General features: G+C 37.7%; 1 protein-coding gene across 11 annotated transcripts in view; it reads right to left on the bottom strand.

The window, feature by feature from the left end:
• The window catches only part of ARHGEF9 (Cdc42 guanine nucleotide exchange factor 9), a 197470-nt gene that overhangs the window by 93775 nt on the left and 82401 nt on the right, over nt 1-21294 (bottom strand). For 9 of the 11 annotated variants that reach the window (XM_081793603.1, XM_081793604.1, XM_081793609.1 and 6 more), the window contains one exon: nt 5234-5425. The exons of 1 other annotated variant lie outside the window; for it this stretch is intronic. In XM_081793603.1, coding sequence (XP_081649729.1) covers nt 5234-5425 — 192 coding nt within the window. Of the gene's footprint in view, nt 1-5233; nt 5426-15510; nt 15610-21294 lie in introns of those variants that run through there. One more of the 11 variants, XM_081793613.1, reaches the window with a different exon arrangement.

Here is a 21294-nt window from a genome sequence, read left to right as displayed (position 1 = left end):
TTGGCCAAGGTATCCTTTCTTCAAATTAAAGAAAACAAAAAAGAAGAGGATCACAGGAAGAATGTATTGCAACATGGAAAACTGACAAGGGATTAATATCTGGAATATACAAGGAACTACTATAAATCAGCAAAAATAAATAAATGAATTAATTAATACATAAGAAACTATAGGAGAATGGATAAGGATAGGAACAGGGCCTAGAGTATCCAGGTGATTCAAGGTGAACAGGTAAGGTGTAGGGGAGCTAGAAACCCCTGAGATGGTCACTTCAAGCTGCTGAGCTGCCTCATCCTTATACCTTAGTATGCTATACAAATATTACCATTTTACAATGTGTTATCATTTGCTATGTGTACATGGAAATGTAAAGACAACTGGAAAGCATGAGGATAGGCAATTCACAGAAAGGAAAAGTGAAATGGGCAAAAAGTTTGGAAATCCCAGGCTTAAGCATATCAAATGGAAATAACATGATAAATGCAACTAGACCTAAGGAAGAATTTCTTAATGGTGAAGGATATGAGACACTAATGCAAATGACTGAGGAAAGCTAGTCCAGTTTCTCTGGAGGCATTTGAGAGCAGAATTTATTTCACAGATATGAGTTAACTGAGATTATCTTCCTTTAGAGAGGCATACAAGGCAACTTTATAAGGCATCTTTAGCTTTCTTTACCCTGTTGTCTCAGTTTCCCTTATTATACTGTGAGTTCTAAGGTTACGGGAGGCAATACCATCAATCATTGTTCAAAGTGACCTAGAACTGAGCCAAGCTATTTTATCCCACTTTCTGGATTTAGAAAGAAAAATGTCATCTTCTACAAATAACTCATTAAAAAAGATCTTTTATCTCACTGGCCTCACTGAATGACTTTGATTTAAAAAAATAGTTTATTTCCTACCTTCTTATTTGTAAAATAAGGGTATTGTAACTTAAATGTTTGTAAAGCATCTTCTGTTCCCAAGAGCAAATATATATAATAATATACATAATATACATATTATATATATATATATTATATAAGATTATAATATATGATATATGTTTAATCATCTGTGCCACATACATTACTATACATTATATACAGTAAATATATACAAATATATGTGTGTATTTTCTAATAGATAGTGGCCTTTTTTATACTGAATGTAGTGTCTCCCATTTCCTCTTCAAAAGCTCAAGAGTGGGAATTATTTAGAGATTTCCCTTAATTTACAGAAAGAGTAGATTACCTCATGTGAACACAGTCATTATGATAACACAGTAATGCCTGAGTAAGACGTGTTTTCACAGGTACCAAGGAGAAAGCAACAGACAATATAAAAGCAACCTGGATCACTACAACAGCTTTCTTTAGCTTTCTTAAGTAAGATTGTACAGAAACCCAGAAATTAAGCACTTAAAGAACAACCCTTCCAATCTTCTCATTTTAGAGTTGAGAAACAAGGCCCATGATGGAAAACATTCCCCAGCCAGTCAGAGACCAAGGTGGGTCCTGAACCTGGGTATCCCGATTCTGAGTCTGGTATTCTCTATGATAAACCATATTGTTACTTACAGCTTTTGGTTTAGTGGTGACACAATCCTGGACTAAAATACTGTCTTTGGGTTCACCTAGACACAGATTTCTCCTTCCTTCTTTTGCTCTAGCTAAACCTTCTAACACTGTGGTTGCAGTGTGGGACAAAGAAATACTTTGCACTTAAACCCTTAACTTCAGCACCAAGAATAATCGATAAATATGGAACCAGCAGATCACAGAACAGGAGTGGGGGAGGGGCAGAGAGAGGGAGATACAGAATCCGAAGCTGGCTCCAGACTCTGAGCTGTCAGCACAGAGTCCAATGTGGGGCTTGAACCCACAAATTATGAGATCATGACCTGAGCCAAAGTTGGAGGCCCAATCCAGCCAAACCAAGTAAAGCTTTTGTTGGTAATATGCTGGTTTCATATTTATCAATGATAAAGCTTTAATTGGTTTGGCTGGATTGGGCAAGTCCTCAAAGCAGGGACATAGCACTCCCTCCTCTAGATAGATGAATACTTTTATTGCTGTCCTGAGCTTGTGCCCTGTAAGAAGAGGCCAAGATGTTTTGGAGTTGAGAACAGAAGATCCTTCTAAAACTAAAGGACTCTCACTGAGCCAGCGCCTGAGAACTCAGAGAAAGTAATTTTGTCTCTTAGAGACTCAAGTCTTTTGATCTAGAAAATAGGAATAACAGTAACAACCTCTGCCCTGTCTGAAAATCAAGTGGCATAAGATGTGAATGTATTTTGCCAAAGTAATACATGCATGTGAGCACTTGTATTTAATTCCTACTTTCAACAATATTTATTGAGCATGTACCATGTGCCAGACACCATGCTAGGTATTGGCAATATATAGTAAATCAACAGGTAAAAACACTTGCCCCTCATGGAATCTACATTCTAGCAGGGGAGAAGAACAATAAAAAAATCATATAAGCAAATATATAATATGTCAGATAGCAATAAGTACAATAGAGGAAAATAAAGCAGGAAAGAGGGAGAGATAGTGCAAGGTTATAATTTTAAATAGAAAGGTCAGGGACGATCTCAAGGAGAAGGTGATATTTGAGTAAAGACTTGAAGGAGGTGAGGAAGGAAGCCATGAAGATATCTGGGGAAGGAGTGCTCCAGGGAGAGGGAAAAGCCAGTGCAAAATCTGGCAAAGGGGGCATGCAAGATAGTTTTTTAGGAACAGCAAGAGGCCAGTGTGCATGGAGCAGTGACAGAAGGTGGGAAAGATGAAGGAGATCAAGTCACAGAGGTAACAATAGGTTTATCACATAGGACTTTGTAAATAATAGTAAGAAATTGGCTTTTACTCAGGGAGAAATAGCCATCAGATGGTTTTGAGAGGAAGAGAGATATGACCCAACTTAGATCTTGATAGCATCACTCAGCTGCCAGGTAGAGAACACATTGTACTTATATTATAGACTCTTTGACAGTATAATACAGCTATCATTTTACAGCAGTGCTCCTCAAACTTTAATATATAATGTAAGTCAAATGGGAGTCTTGTTAAAGTGCAGAATCATACTTGGTAGGCCTCGAGTAGAGCTAAAAATTCTGCATTTCTAACAAGCTCCCAGGTAATACAGATACTAGTCTAGGGAAGAAAACTTTGAAAGTAGGAGCCATGTCTAAGGCTGGCATGGAGCAGAACTCTACAATGTGTTTGCTGAATGAATGACAGTGGTTTCATGCCCAACGACACAGAGCACATTTCAGAGGGTATTTTTTCAGCTATTTTTATGGAGGTAGGGGGAGAGAAAACTATAAAAGAGAGACACAGATGGATGGGAGAATAGATGAAAAGGGAAGGAAAAGAAAGTAAAACTACCTTTTTACAAATAATTACATTATGTTTACTTAGTTTTATCAATAAACTTAAGAGGTTGGCATAATGAAGCCCACTGTACAAATCAGAAAAATCAAAAGTCAGAGGAGTTAAGGGGCAACTTCATGGTTATAGGGTGTCTAGGTGGTTAAGTCAGGATGTGAAAGCCAGCATTCCATGTCCCCAGAGCCCTTGTTTGTTCCACTATACTGACTCATGGAGTGGGAGGGTGGGGATAAACTTTAACATTCCTAGAAGGGATAAAAAAATGAGTTGAGGTAAAGGAAATTAAGGCCCATATTCCTTGGCCTTGATCTTTCTAGATCTGCACTGTCCAATGTAGGTGTAATTTAGTCACATGTGTCTATTTAAATTAAAATTTAATAAAATTTAAAATCCCATTTCTCAATCATACTAGCCACATCTCAACTACTCAATAGCCACAGATGGCTGGATAGTGGCTACTGCATTGGAGAATGCAGATATATTTCATCACTATAGGAAGTTTTACTGGGCAACAGTATTCTAAAGAAATAAGAACATTAAAAATGTTAAAGCTGTACTATTGAGGGGTATCTGGGTGGCTCAGTTGGTTAAGCAGCCAACTTTGGCTCAGGTCATTATTTCACCGTTTGTGTGTTCAAACCCTGCATCAGGCTCTGTGCTGACAGCTCAGAACCTGAAGTCTGCTTCGGATTCTGTATCTCCTATCTCTCTTCCCCTCCCCCACTCCTGTTCTCTCTCTCTCTCTCTCTCTCTCAAAATTAAATAAACTTTTATTTATTTATTTATTTTTTTAAAGCTGTACTATTGATTCCAAGTGAGCCCTGGGCTCACTCAACAGGGCTTCAGGGACAGAAAGTAGGACCTGACTCTTCACCTAGAATGAAGGGGATAAACATATTCAAAATAGAGTTTTCCCTGGGTCAAGCAGAATGCTACTGTGTGTGTGTGTGTGTGTGTGTGTGTGTGTGAGAGAGAGAGAGAGAGAGAAACCTTTTTTTAAAACATTCTTTCCTCCACTTCCCATTGGTATTCCCAAAGTGTTTAGTAAAATGCCCTTTCAAAATGCCATCTTGTCTCATGACATCAAGGGAGTGTTAGGAAAAGGGCTCTAATCCTTACTCAGATCACAAAGATGGAAGGGATAGAGTTAAGGAATGTGGAGCCATAGCTCCTGGGGGAAAAGGAGCATATTGAAAGAGCTGAGAATTGTCCACTCAGCCTTTATCTCCTGTAGATTCCTCCCCATAAACTCTTCTGACATAACTCAAAACCAGTGTTCTTCAAGTGAAGGAGGAGGACCAATAGCACCAGTTTCACCAGGGATGCTTGCTAAATATAGAGATGCCTTTGGTTTATCCAGAGTGAGAATTCACAACTTTGAAGAGAGGGAGGGGACTGGAATCTGCATGTCTAACAGGTTTCTCCAGGGACTCTAGTGCACATTCAAGTTTGTAAACCACTGAGTTGGAGGGAGATGTGTTTTGCTTTAATCAATGCAGTCAGGCATTTCCATGGGGTGGCAACAACCAAATTAGAAGCCAACAGGATAGGGATAGAGATTCAGGGAAGGGAAGATAAAGTGAGGGAGGCAGGGAGAGATAGAGAAATAAGGAATATGAAGATAAAAGATGAACATTAGACAGGTAGACAGAGAAAGAGAGAAACTGAGATAGGGACTGAGAAACTCCAAGGGACCTGTTTTACCCATTGAACAGAATATAAGAGGCCAGTCCAGCTGCTCTTTCCAACATCTTGGGACTGTCACAGGTAAAGCTCAGCAGAGTTGCTGGTTCTTCATGAAAATGTCCTCTATTACACCCTGGGTTCCCCCACATAAACTATCATAGCTGGGCCTACCTCACAAATGTCCTTGAGGTGCTTGATGTAATGACGTTCGGTGCTCATGATCTCATTGATGACATTGGCTCGCATCTGGTCCCGGTTCTGTAGTGGCCGGCCCAGACAAAGGCAGTCTGAGTTGGGGTCCAGGTGCCCATTCTGCACATCACTGGGCCCTTCCTCTACCCCATCCTCCTGGTTCACCCAGAGCTGTGGAAGCAGGCAGAAGAAGAATAATAGTTTCCTTCTTTGAAAAGTTTCCAGTCAAGTAGAAAAATGATAAACTAAATTCTTCAAGTATTCAGAGACCATTTGACAAGAGGCCCCTGTAAACTGAATGTCAAGCCTGGCTTTAGGGTGACTTTCAGGCCCTATCTATGAGTTTAATCCTCTCTAGGCCTCTGATGACCTATCTGTAAAATGGAGGATGCAGAAGGATAGAACTTTGAAGAAGGAAAAGTCATCTCTGAGAGGCTTCTCATCTAAGGTTTCAGAGGAGAAAGGAGTTATGGAAAATATAACTAATTCATGCTTGAGCATATCTAGGCAGCACAGCTGGATAAAAAGACTAAGCTATACATGGTTGGGTCTGTGCCACATCTGGATCAAACACAACACCTATGATCATGGAGACCAAATTTTGATACTGGAGTGGGCATTTTGAAAACAGGACCTTCAGTGTTGATTTACATCAAAAGATGCACAAATAATAATTAAAATCTGACATGCCTTGAGTATATAAAGTTATTAGAGTGGAAATGACTGAATGTCCCCACACACATAATAGCAATAGCTATTGATTGAGCACTTACTATACAGCAACTACTATACTAACAGTTTTCAATGAATTGTATTACTCAGTCCTACTAGGCATTTCCATTATTACCTCTATTTCACAGAAGAGGAGACAGAGGCTCAAAAAAGTTAAGTAATTTGTCCCAAGTCACACAGTTAGGAAAGCAGAAGAGCTGGGACAGGAACCAGGTGATCTGACTTTCAGAGCCTGTGCTCTTAACCACTGTGCTAGCATCTTTGCACCTCTGATTCTAAGGAAAACAGGAAAAGAGTAAGGAAGGTATTGGGCCAAGGTGAGATGAGAATTATCAGAATCATCATAAATAAGTACAGTTGGTAGACATTGAAACTACCCATTCCAACACATGAAGGCAAAGGGATGCAGAAAAACCTCCTTTGGGGAGGCTGAGTGAGATATTTCTGGATCTGAGATGACAACTTAAATCAGGAAGATGGCTCATTTTACCCCATTCCTAGGAAGGAGGAAAGTCAGGGTATCAAGGAAAAAAGGAAGGGTGGGACCCTAGGAATAGTGGTAAAATCTGCCAGGGGAATTAACCAAAGAGCTTGTCAGTTGTCTCAACAGCTTTAATCAACAATCTATCTTTGCCCTCTATAACCCCCCAGCTTTTTCCACTTTCCTGCCTCAAGAAGCTGAGATCAAGAAATTTAGATGCATTATTATTTCTGCCACCAGAAAGGCCCTATTAGTGAGTGGCCGTAGGAGGACAGAGGCTTTGGGATGGAGCTACAGGAACAGTAGTTACTTTTCAACTCTGTGTATTCTCCCCTCTCTTTTTGCCTCACAGAGGATGAGGAGCATGGTTACCACCCAGAAAGCCTAGAGATGTCACAAGCATATAATCTACCTATTTTCCACAGGCCAAAATAGGGCTGACTTCTTTTAATGCACTTCGCATACACAGCCACATGTGCAAAAATGTATCTCTATTCAGAACTTATCACCCTCTACAAATGTTCTATTGGAAATATCTTTCCAGCTTCCAAAGGTCAACTTTGTGTCCTCAATATGCTGATAGCTTCCCTTGCGTATAATCAGTAGGAAATGATGAGGGATGATTGGTCAAGGAACAGATCTGTTCACAAAGGTGATTCTAAGGCATTGAAGTAAGCACATCATATACATGATGTCATCTCTTTGAAACAATAAAAGCTTCATCCTATAATAATTCACTAGCTTTTCCCAGCTTCCCACAAAGCAAGCTAAGTTTTGCTATAAAAAATGGTACCATAGGATATTCTTTCCTGCTTTGTCAAAGATTAGTTGACCATATAGTTGTGGGTCCATTTATGGGTTTTCTATTCTGTTCCATTGGTCTATGTCTGTTTTTGTGCCAGCACCACATTGTCTTGATGACTACAGCTTTGTAATATAGCTTTAAATCTAGAAATATTATACCTTCAGTTTTGTTTTTCTTTTCCCAGAATGAGATACAACCTCACACCTGTCAGAATGGCTAAAATTAACAACAAAAGAAACAACAGGTGTTGGTGAGGATGCATAGAAAGGGGAACTCTCTTACATTGTTGGTGGAAAAGCAAACTGGTGTAACCACTCTGGAGAACAGTATGGAGGTTCCTCAAAAAGCTAAAAATAGAACTACCTTAAGACCCAGCAATTGCACTATTAGATATTTACCTAAAGGATACAAAAATACAGATTTGAAGGGGTACATGCACCACAATGTTTATAGCAGCATTATCAACAATAGCCAAACTATGGAGAGAGCCCAAATATCCATCAACTGATGAATGGATAAAGAAGGCGTGGTATATATATATATATATATATATATATATATATATATATATATATTAGAATATTACTTAGCCATCAAAAAAATGAAATCTTGCCATTTGCAACGACATGGATGGAGCTAGAATGTATTATGCAAAGTGAAATAAGTCAGTCAGAGAAAGATAAACACCATATGATTTCACTCATATGTGGAATTTAAGAAACAAAACAGATGTACATATGGGAAGGGGCCTGGGGGAAAGAGGAGAGAGGGAAACAAACCACAAGAAACTGTTCATGATAGAGAACAAACTGAGGATTGATGGAGGGAGGTGGGTGGGAGATGAGCTAGATGTGTGATGGGTATTAAGGAGGGCACTTGTGATGAGTACTGGGTGTTGTATGTAAGTGATGAATAACTGAATTCTACTCTGAAACCAATATTGCACTGTATGTTAACTAAGTAAAATTTAAATTAAAGCAAAACAAGAAGGTTACCATAGGCAGGCCTTTGAGAGATTAAAAAGAAAAACATTTCTTTTCTTCTCAGGAGTTTAAGACAAGCCCATTCAAAATATTGGATTTTGGATGGCTGGAATTAGATGACTCTCTGGAACACTTCCAGAGGGAAGGAGTACATTATATTTGCAGGAGTGGGGTGTGAATATAGAGTGTCTAGAGGCTAGCAACTTGGAAGGCTTTCCTGGAAGTCCTCTCAGAGTACTTGAAGACTATTTTCTTCAGCCTTCATTGAACTCTAAGCAAAGCTGGGTTAATGCAATTCAATTTAACAAATAAATATATTTTGGACCTATTCTGTGCCTCACCACTAATTATGAGAGACACAGAGTGAACAAGACAGCTAACTCCTCCCTCCCCTGCCCCCTTAGCCATTCCAGGGAGTGCTTTCCAAATATCTCTGGTTCTCATCTCTTTTTTTTTCCATTCCTACTGTCATGACCCCCATTCCCTAGATGACTTCTCTGGGTTATCTTCCAGCTCTAATCCCTCCCATATACCATTACCAGACCAATTTCTTTGAATATCACTTTGATTATCTACTCTCACACTCCAAAATCCTCAATAGTTCCCTGTTACCAAGTTCAAATCTCTCACCCTGGAATTCAAATATTACCATAACTCAGCTTCAATGTGCATTTCGATACTTAGCTTCTCTACTATGTCCTTCAGGAATACCGGGATTCTCCAAAATTTGTCTACTTTCTGCCCACAAATACTCCCAACTATGTTATTTAATCCCACATTTGATCATGTAAATAATCTGAAAGTACAGAGACTTTCAACCACTTCAGCAACAATGAACCAATATAATAACTTTCTGATGAAGAAACCTAGGCCCATAGAGGAGAAATGACTGCCAGGGAGTTACCAACTTACCCAGATCCCCATTTTGATATGCCTTTCTATTTTATATGTATCTTCCATTGTTTTATTTTTTAATTACATAATTGATACAGGAATACACTAGCTTTGTAAAAAGTTAAAATAGAGAAAAAAGAGAAGACTCAAATTATTAAAATCAGGAATAAAAGAGGAAATATTACTGCCAATATAACAGAATTTTTTTAAAAAAATGATTAAAGGGAACACTATGAACAACTGTACACCAACAAATTAGATAGCCTGATGAAATAAATTCCTAGACTGATAAAAAATAGAAAATCTGAATAGGCCTATGAGAAGCAAAGAGATTGGTTTACTAATTAAAAACTCCTTACATGGGAAAAAAATCAGTATGAGATGGCATCACTGGTGAAGTCTACAAAACATTTAAAAATAATTAACATCAATATTTCATTAACTTTCAAAAATAGAAATGCAGAAACTCTCAACAAAATACTTGCAGACCAAATCCAGTAGTGTGTGTGTGTGTGTGTGTGTGTGTGTGTGTGTGTGTATTTAATCCAGTTTATCAGATGGGATTAATCCCAGGAATGCAAGGTTCATTCAACATATGAAACTCAGTCAATGTAATACACCATATTAATGGAATAAAGGTTTGAAAAATACATAATCATGTCAATAGACATAGAAAAAACATTTGGGAAAGTCCAACACCCTTTCAGAGAAGAAACTTTCTCAATCAGCTGGTAGAAATTTATGGACCACCCATAGTTAATATACTTAATGGTGAAAGACTGAACATTTTCATCCTACAGTCATAAACAAACATCACCTCTATGCAACATTTGTACTGAAGGCTTGAACAACTGGAGACAAAAAAGGCATTCAGATTAGAAAGAAAAATCAAAACTATTCATATATGACATGATTTTATATATATACACATATACACTAATAAATTAATTCAGCAATTTTGCATGATACAAGATCAATATGCAAAGGCCAAATGTATTTTTGAAAATGAAATTAAGAAAACGATCCAATTTAAGAGGCATCAGAAAGAACAAAATCCTCAGGAATACATTTCACAAAAGAAGTGCAAGATTTGTGCACTGAACACTGCAAAACATTGTTGAAAGTAAGTCAAGAAGACCTAACTAAATAAAAAGCTATCTCATGTTCATGGATTGGAAGATTTAATATCATTAAGATGGTAATATTCTGCAAGTTGATTCAGATTTAACACAATCCCTATCATAACTCTCAGCTTGCTTCTTGGAAGAAATTGACAAGCTTATTCTAAATTTCATATGGAAATTTAAGAGACACAGGATAACCAAAACAATTTTGAAAAAGAAGAACAATGTTGAAAGACTCACACTTCCTGATTCCAAAACTTACTATAAGCCTTTAGTAACCAAGAGAGAGTGGTACTGTCACAAGAATAGATACAAAGATCAATGAAATAGATGAGAGTACAGAAATATACCTAGGGGCGCTTGGGTGGCTCAGTTGGCTAAGCATCTGATTCTTGGTTTCAGCTCAGGTCATGATCTCACGGCTCATGAGATTGGACCCCACGTTAGGCTCTGCACTGAAAACACTTGGGCAGTTTCACACTGCCTGCTTGGGCTTGTCTCTCGCCTTCACTCTCTCTCTCTTCCCCTCCCAAACTTGTGCACACACTCTCTCTCAAATAAATAAACTTAAAAAAGAACTATACCCAACATTTATGCTAAACTGATATTTTTTTCAAAGGTATCAAGACAATTCAAAAGGGGAGGGTATAGTCTTTTCAACAAATGGTGCTGGGCAACTGGATATCCACAGGCAAAAGAATAAACCTGGACCCATACCTCACACAATATGTGAAAATTAACTCAAAATGGATTAAAGGCCTAAATGTAAAAGCTAAAATTACAAAACATGTCAAACACAACACAGAAGAAAATTTTTGTGACTGTGGATTATGCAGTTTTTTACATAAATGAAAAAAAAAATAGACTTCATCCAAATTAAAAACTTTTGCTTTGCAAATGATAGCATCAAGAAAGTGAAACAATGCATAGAATGGAAGAAAATATTTGAATATACTATATCTGATAAGGACCTAGTATCCAGAATATATAGAACTGAAGAATAAAGTGGCAAATACCACTTCAAAATGGGCAAAGCATCTGAACATTTTTCCAAAGAAGATATATATATAAATGCCCAATAAATACATGTAAAGACACTCAACACCATTAGCTGTCAGGGAAATACAAATCAAAATCACAATGAGATATCACTTCACACCCAATAGAATGGCTATGATAAAAAAATGGATAATAACATGTGTGATGAGGATATGGAGAAATTAGAACCTTCATACACTGTTGATAGGAGTGTAAATTGGTAAAACTACTATGGAAAACAATTTGGCAATTTCTCCAAAAGTTAAATTATAGTTTCCACATAATTTAACATAGTAGTTCCTCTCCTATGTATATACTCAAGAATACTGAAAATATAAGTTCACACAAAAACTGGTATACAGATATTCATAGCAGCATTACTCATAATAGCCAAAATGTGAAAACAATGCAGAAGTTCAACTGATAAATAGATAAATGTGGTATGTATGTGAACACACACGTACACAAACACAAAATAGAATACTATTTAGCAATACAAAGGAATAAAATACAATATGAATGAACCTCAAGGACACCATGCTAAGTAAAGGAAGCCAGACACACAAATAACCACATATTATACACCATTTATATGAAATGCCCAAAAGACACAAAACAGATTAGTGGTTTCCAGGACTGGGGGAAGTGGGAGAATGGAGAATGACTGCTAATGGTTGCAGGGTTACCTTTGAGGAGTGATGAAAATGTTCTAGAATAGATAGTAGTGATTGTTGCACAATTAATGCCCAGGTGACGCTTGAACAATGCATATGTTAGGGGCACCAACTTCCCACACAGTCAAAAATCTGTGTATAACTTTTGACTCCAAAACTTAACTATTAATAGCCTACTATTGACCAGAATCCTTACCAATAACAGTAGATTAATACATATATTGTATATGTATTGTATACCGCACTCCTATAATTGAGCGAGAGAAAAAATGTTAAGAAAATCATAAAGAAAATACATTTATAGTACTATATTATATTTATCAAAAAATCCATGTATAAGTGGACCCACACTGTTTAAATCTGTGTTAAGTCAACTGTACTAAAATCCACTAAATTGTACCCTTTAAAATGGTAAATTTTTGTCACATGGCAACTGTAAAAAATAAAAAGTTAGGCGGGTTAGGGGAAGATGGCGGGGCAGCATGGAGCCCCTCAGCCTGTCTCATCCCTGAAACGCAGCTAGATTAGCACCAAAAGATTTTACATGCCTAGTGAGTTGATCTGAGGATTAACACAACAATCTGCATAACTTGAGCCACAGAACTTGACAGGTACATGGTGCAGAGAGGTGAACTGGGGGAGAGAAAAGCCATGGAGGGTAGGGAGCTGTTTTTGTGGGGAGAGGACAGAGAAAAGGGGAGAGTACAGTGCATTGGGAGAGTGCAGGAAAAACATTCCTTGAAAGCAGCTGGAGAGAAAGACAAAGGTGAAACACAGGGGATTGAACAATAAATCTGTTCCCCAAAATCACTGATGGGAAGAAAGGAGAGGGTTTCAATACCATTAGGATTCTATAAACAGTGGAGCACAGAGTCTGAAGTTCTGGAGCTCAGTGCTCTGGTGAGTAAGTAGGGTGAATCCCCAGGAGCAGGCAGTGGGGTCTGAGGGGTCCATGTGCCAGAGAGGGAGAAGTGGTTCCCCTGCTTGGAGTGCATTTGGTAGAAGCCATATGCCTCCGAACAGGCCAAGGTTCCAGGGAACCCCAGAAAGCAGCCATGTTTGCTGGTATTGGGACAAAGACACCACGTTTGCTGGTATTGGGACAAAGACACCAGAGTGTGGTAAAACCTGGTGCCAGCTGTCTGTTGTGATTTTCCATGCTTTCTGAACGTCTATCACTGTGCAATCACACTAACATTTTCCGGGGCAAGCCAGAACCCAGCCATTGCTCAGCAAGACCCTCCCCCAGAGCATGGGTCCAAGACACAGGGGCCTCTGAAGTGTGGGGTTTTGAAACACAATTCATCTGTGATAAAACTCTAGAGGGAGGTGCCACCTGGCAGGCAGACAGTTTGGACATGGACAGGATAGAGGCAGGGAGTTGACAGAGGCTTGAGACAAAGGAGGAGCGCTTGATCACAGGATGTTGAGAACTCGAAGTTCTTGTTCCTGAGACTAGAGAGCTGGGTGAAGACATTTCCACCTCTCCCAGCACACACACATGTGCCACACTGATCCACCCCAGTAAGGCTAAGGGGCACCACCTAGTGGAGAACGGAGACTTTACTCCAATCCCCACCCAATTGTGCCTCCAAGCACATCCCCTAGAATACCAGCACAAGTCCCTCATCCTGTTTAGTGTATAAAGAGTTTCATGATTTGAGTTCTAGGGGAAATGGGATGTAACCTCATTTGGGTTTCATTCTGTTTGCTGGTTTATTAATTAGCTCACTTTTTTCTTTTGCTTCTCTTCTGTCCTTGTTTAATTGTTTTTCCTTTCTTTTTCTTGGATACAGAAAGAGAAGAAAAAATTTTATTTTCTTTTTTTAATTAAAAAATTAAATTATTTTTCACTATATTATTTTTATTTTTTATTCTATTTCATTTTTTTATTTCATTTTATTCTATTATATAAAATTTTAATTTTTAAATTTTTCTTACCTTTATTTTTATTTTCCTACTTTTCTTTCCCTTTTTCCTCTATTCTATCAAGTGTCTTTCAACACGCAGACCAAAACACAGCCAGGATCTAGCTTCCTTTATTTGATTGTTTTGTTTTTTATTTTTTTAATTTTAATTTTTATTTATTAATTTTTTCTTCCTCCCAAATGACAAAACAAAGGAATTTACCTCAAAAGAAAGAACAGGAAGAAATGACAGCCAGAGGCTTAAAACAGATATAAGAAAGATATCTGAAATACAGTTTAGAACTACAATAATAAGAATACTAGCTGGGGTTGAAAAAGCATAGAATCCCTTTGTGTGGAGATAAGAGAAGAAAAATCTTGTCAGGATGAAATTAAAAATGCTATAACCGAGATACAATCTCAATTGGATGCCACAGCAGCAAGGATGTACAAAGCACAACAGTGAATCAGTGATATACAAAAAAAATAATGGAGAAAAATGAAGCAGAAAAAAGGAGGGAAACAAAGGCAAAGATCACAATACAAGACTCAGAGAACTCAGTGACTTATTAACAAGGAATAACATCTGAATAATAGGAGTCCCAGAAGATGAAGAGAGAGAAAAAGGGGAAGAAGGCTAATGAGAGCAAATTATAGCTGAAAATTTTCCTAATCTGGGGAAGGACAGAGCCATCGAAATCCAAGAAGCACACAAAACTCCCATTAGAGTCAACAAAAATCGACAATCACCAAGGCATATCATAGTCAAATTCACAAAACACACAGACAAGGAAAGAATTATGAAAGTGGCAAAGGAAAAAAAGTCCTTAACCTATAATGGAAGACAAATCAGGTTTGCAGCAGACCTATCCACAGAAACTTGGCAGGCCAGAAAGGAGTGGCAGGTATATTCAATGTGCTGAATCAGAAAAATATGCAGCCAAGATAGTCTTCTTTGTCCAGTAAGGCTAACATTCAAAATAGAAGGAGAGATAAGAGTTTCCCATACAAACAGAAACTAAAGGAGTTCATGACCATTAAACCAGCCTTGAAAGAAACTTTAAGGGGGAATCTTTGAGTGGAGAAAAGACAAAACAAAGACCAAAGGCAACAAAGACTAGAAAGGACTAGGGAACATCACCTGAAAATAAAACTCTACAGGCAACACAATGGCATAAAATTCACAGTTTTCAGTACTAACTCTAAATGCCAATGGACTAAATGCTCCAATCAAAATACATCAGGTATCAGAATGGATAAGAAAGCAATACTCATCTATATGCTTCTTATAAGTGACTCATTTTAGACCTAAAGATACCTGCAGATTGAAAGTAAGGGGATAGAGAACCATCTATCAAGCTTATGGTAATAAAAAAAAAAGCTCTAGTAGCCATACTTGTATCAGGCAAACCAGATTTTAAAATAAAGACTGTAACAAGAGATGAAGAAGGGCATTGTATCATAATTAAGGAGTCTATCCGGCAAGAAGATCTAACAATTGTAAATATTTATGCCCCAAACAAGAAGGTACCCAAATATATAAATTTATTAATCATAAACATAAACAAACTCATTGATAATAGTACATAATAGTAGGGGACTTTAACACCCCACTTACAGCAATGGACAGATCTCCGAAGCAGGAACTCAACAAGGAAACAATGCCTTTGAATGACACACTGGACCGGACGGACTTAACAGATATATTCAGAATGTTTCATCCTAAAAAAGCAGAATACACATTCTTCTCAAGTACACATGAAACATTCTCCAGAACATATCACATACTGGGTTACAAATCAGCCCTAAGCACAAAAAAATCAAGATCATACCTTGTATATTTTCAGAACACAATGCTATGAAACTCAAAATCAACAAGAAAAATTTAGCAAAACCATAAACACTTAAAGAGTAAAGAAGATCCTACTAAAGAATAAATGATTAACCAATATATTAAAGAGGAAATTAAAAAGTACATGGAAGCCAATGAAAATGAAAACATGACAGCCAAAAACTTCTCAGATTCAGCAAAAGCCATCATAAGAGGGAAGTATATAGCAATGCAGGCCTTCCTAAAGAAGGAAGAAAGGTCTCAAATATACAACCTAACCTTACATCTAAAAGATCTCAAAAAAGAACAGTAAATAACAAAACCAGCAGAAGAAGGTAAATAATAAAGATTAGGCAGAAATCAATGATATCAAAAGGAAAAAAAAGACAGTAAAACAGATCAATGAAACCAGGAGTTGGATCTTTGAAAGAATTAACAAAATTTCTAAACCCCTAGCCACATTGATCAAAAAGAAAAAAGAAAGGACAACAAATCAATAAAATCACAAATGAAAGAGAAGAGATCACAACCAATACCACAGAAATACAAGCAATAGTAAGAGAGTATTATGAGCAATTATATGCCGACATATTGGACAATATGGAAGAAATGGATAAATGCCTAGAAACATATAAACTACCAAAATGGAAACAGGAAAAAATGGAAAATTTGAACAGACCTATAACCAGTAAGGAAATTGAATCAATAATAAAAAATCTCCAGGCAAACAACGTTCCAGGGACAGATGGATTTCCAAGGGAATTCTACCAAACATTTAAAGAAGAGTTAACACCTATTCTTTTGAAGCTGTTCCAATAAATAGAAATGCAAAGACCCCACCAGAAAGGAGAACTACAGACAAATTTTCCTGATGAACATGGATGCAAAAATTCTCAACAAGATACTAGCCAACCGATCCAAAAATACATTAAAAGAATTATTCACCACGATCAAGTGGGATTTATGCCCGGGATGTAGGACTGGTTCCATATCCTCAAATTAATCAATGAGATACATCACAATAAAAGAGAGGATAAGAACCATATAATCTTCTCAATAGATGCAGAGAAAGTATTTGATGAAATACAGTGTCCTTTCTTGACAAAAACACTCAAGAAAGTAGGGATAGAAGGATCACACCTCAAGAGCATAAAGGCCATATATGAAAGAGTGCCGGTAATATCATTCTCAATGGGGAAAAACTGAGAGCTTTCTCCCTAAAATCAGGAACACAACAAGGATGTCCACTCTCTACTACTGTTATTCAACATAGTGTTGGAAATCCTAGCCTCAGCAATCAGACAACACAAAGAAATTAAAGGCATCCAAATCAGCAAGGGAGAAGTCAAACATTCACTCTTCACAGACAACATGATACTCTATGTGGAAAATACAAAAGACTCCACCAAAAAACTGCTAGAACTGATACATGGATTCAGCCAAGTTGCAGCATATAAAATCAATGAACAGAAATAGGTTGCATTTCTATACATCAATAATGAAGCAGCAGAAAGAGAAATCAAGGAATTGATCCCGTTTACACTTGCACCCAAAACCATAAAATATGTAGGAATAAACCAAACCAAAGAGGTAAAAAAATTATACACTGATAACTATAGAAATCTTATGAAAGAAATTAAAGAAGACACAAAAAAATGGGAAAATGGTCCATGCTCATGGACTGGAAGAAAAAATATTGTTAAAATGTCAATACTACCCAAGGCAATCTACATATTCAATGCAATCCCTATCAAAAAACACCAGCATTCTTCACAGAGCTAGAACAAACAATCCCAAAATTTGTATGGAACCAGAAAAAAACCCGAATAGGGCAATTCAAGCAATCTTGAAAAAGAAAACCAAAGCAGGAGGCATCACAATCCTGGACTTCAAGATGTATTACAAAGCTTTAATCATCAAGACAGTATGGTACTGGCACAAAAACAGACACATAGGTCAATGGAACAGAATAGAGAACCCAGAAATGGACCCACAAACATATGTCCAGCTAATCTTTGACAAAGCAGGAAAGAATATCCAATATAAAAATGAAAGTCTCTTCAGCAAATGGTGTTGGGAAAACTGAACAGTAACATGCAGAAGAATGAACCTGGGCCACTTGCTTACACCATACACAAAAATAAACTCAAAATGGATGAAAGACATAAATGTAAGACAGGAAGGCGTCAAAATCCTAAAGGAGAAAACAGGCAACAACCCCTTTGATTTTGGTCGCAGCAAATTTTTACTTGGCATGTCTCTGGAGGCAAGGGAGGCAAAAGCAAAAATGAACTCATTGGGAACTCATCAAGATAAAAAGCTTCTGCACAGCGAAGGAAACAATCAACAAAACTAAAAGGCAACCAATGGAATGTAAGAATAAGATATTTGCAAATGACATATCAGATAAAGGGTTAGTATCCAAAACCTATAAAGAATTTATCAAAGTAAACATACAAAAAACAAACAATCCTGTGAAGAAATGGGCAAAAGACATGAATAGACACTTCTCCAAAGAAGACACCCATATGGCCAACTGACGCATGAAAAAATGCTCAACATCCCTCATCATCAGGGAAATACAAATCAAAACCACCATGAGATACCACCTTACACCAGTCAGAATGGCTAAAATTAATATCTCAGGAGACAACAGGTGTTGGCGAGGATGCAGAGAAAGGGGAACACATTTTCACTGTTGGTGGGAATGCAAACTGGTGCAGCCACTCTGGAAAACAGTATGTAGGTTCCTTAAAAAATTAAAAGTAGGACTACCCTATGACCCAACAATTGCACTACTAGGTATTTATCCAAAGGATACAATAGTGCTGTTTTGAAGGGGCACATTCACCCCAAAGTTTATAGCAGCACTATCACCAACAGCCAAATTATTGGAAAGAGCCCAAATATCCATCAATTGATGAATGAATAAAGAATATATGTGACAGATACACACACACAATGGTATATTACTCGGTGATCAAACTGAATGAAATGTTGCCATTTGAAACCACATGGATGGAACTAGATTGTACTATGCCAAGCGAAGTAAGTCAATCAGAGAAAGACAAATAGATGACTTTACTCATATGTGGAATTTAAGATACAAAACAGATGAACATAAGGGAAGGGAAGCAAAAATAGGATAAAAACAGAGAGGGAGACAAGCTGTAAGAGACACTAAACACAGAGAACAAAGGGTTGCTGAAGGGGTGTTGGGTGGGGGGTTTGGATAAATGGGCAAGGGGCATTAAGAAGGACACTTGTTGGGATGAGCACTGGGTGTTATATGCAAATGATGAATCACTAACTTCTATTCCTAAAATCATTATTACACTATATGTTAACTAACTTGGATTTAAATTTAAAAAAGAAAAAGTCAAAATAGTCTAGATAAGGTGAAAGTTCCCCTTTGACCACTCATCATCCCAGTTATTTCCACCTTTCTTAAAGAAACTATGGTTATAAATTGTTTTGTATAATCCTTTCTGACCTTTCCCCATGCATTTATGTGCCTATACACATAATCCAGTGAACTCATTGTTCCATGTTAAACTCATGCTAACTCATCCTTTGGTACATACTTTTAAACCTCTTTAGTAGCCTTTCCCTGCAAATGGTTTGGTAGTTCTTAAAGGAGAGGTGCCATAATATCCAGCTCTCTCAGGTCCTGGCATTATGCCTTAGTACCTGTGAAGAGTTCAACAGGGGCTTAAGCAGTGTCACAGAAAGCCAGCCTCTCCCCAGCTCTAGCAGTGTGATGTTTCTGAGAAGAGAATGGGTAAGCAAAATTATCTAAATGTCAGCTCAATATTTTCAAAGATCAAATCTAGCCAGCCAGAGAGGAATAAAACATGAGCCATCCTCCAAGAAAGTGAAGTGTTACTACCAGTCACATTAAATAATAGAATCTCAGAGTTGTGGAATAAGAGTTATAAAGGAAATGGTAGGTCATCCAGTCCATACTACACTCAGCCCCTTTATCAATACATTAACTCCAGTGACAATGTCCATTGCCGACAATTGCCCAGCCCTCCTGCTTGAACACAACTAATGATGAGATCACTATCTCCTAAGGCAGGCTTTTCCTTTTTCAGATAACTCTAAACATGAGCAGGGCCCTCTAATGTACTTCTGTTTTATGAAAGCCCCAGCCAAAAAACTCAGCAAAAGGGCAAAACACAGACAAAAGAGTGGGATTGTAGGAAATGAACTCTCCTATAACAAAGGTAACTGAAACACCCTTCTGTGCCACAACAAACAATGACAGTAGCTGCAAAGGTGGATGTGGGAAACTGAAATAAACCTAGTGTGTTGTAGGCACAGCTCCCACTTCTTGCACACATATCCTGCCTCTGTTCTGGAGTCTCAATCCCAGCTTCCAGGAGAATCAGGCATGCTTAGAGATCCCTGAGCATGCATTCCAGGAAGCATTTTATGTTTCTATCTAGCACAAAGCCAAACAGCATGGCAGGTATAATCAGGCACAGAAACCATTCTTTGTCCCTCAAGGGGAAGAGATTTAATAACTGTCACATGAAAGATCATTATAATAAGGCTGCTAACAAATTGTTCTCCTTTTCAAGCATACACACAATGAGCAATAAGCTTCAACCTGAGCAATGAAAATTTTGTTTATACAACAGACAAAAAAAAGAAAGGAAAGGAAAAGATAAAAGACAAAAACAAGACCCACGTGGATATCCCATCTCAGCATTCATGGTTATCTATTAACATGTTATAATGGACCTAGCTCACTGAACTCCATTCCTTCCTAACAGAGACCATAACATGAGCCAGGCCTCTCTTGCTGGTCATTCTAACACATCCTACTTATTCCCACCTCTACTCCTGTATCATTCTAATGGCTGTCCTTCACCCTCTGCACAAGAAGTCCTTCCCTATCATTTTCTATCATTCTTCTATTGTTCCTGGCTTCTCTGAAAGCTTCGTTCAAGAACAGGATTTTCTCATTTCAAAACTGCCTTGTATGGCAGACACATATACCTTTATTAGTCCTATATCCTAGATGAGACATTCAAGGCCAGAGAGGGCAATGGATGCTTCACACTGAACAGGAAGCAGTCAGGATTGAAGCAAAGTCTGAAGATTCAGGACAATATCAAGAGAGACAATCTATGACATGTTGAAGGGTATAGACTTGGGAACATGGGTTCAAATCCTGACTCTACAACTGCCTTGCTGAGTAATGTAGAATAAGTTACTTAATATCTCTGATACTGTTTCCTCATCTATAAAATATAGAGAATAATATTAATCTACTTTATGGGGCCATTATGAAGATTAAATAAGGTAATACATATGAAACCCTTAGAACAGTCCCTGGCACAGAGTCAAGTATTAGCCGTTATTATTATCCTCCAATTTGACACCATCTGTCCTAGAACCACAAGGCAACATGCTATCTGGGAAAAAATTGTTGTCTCTAGCCAGGAAATGGATTTTGGTGGTATTTTTGTAACTGCCTTCATAATTTTCACAAATCTCTCACATTCTAAATGCCATTTCATTGACAGGAAGACTCTAAACAGCCCCTACTAAGGCAGACAG

The sequence above is a fragment of the Panthera onca genome, chromosome X (assembly GCF_046562875.1).
Source record: "Panthera onca isolate mPanOnc1 chromosome X, mPanOnc1 haplotype 2, whole genome shotgun sequence".
In the NCBI taxonomy this organism is placed as follows: domain Eukaryota; kingdom Metazoa; phylum Chordata; class Mammalia; order Carnivora; family Felidae; genus Panthera; species Panthera onca.
This window is presented reverse-complemented; position numbering and strand designations above follow the sequence as displayed.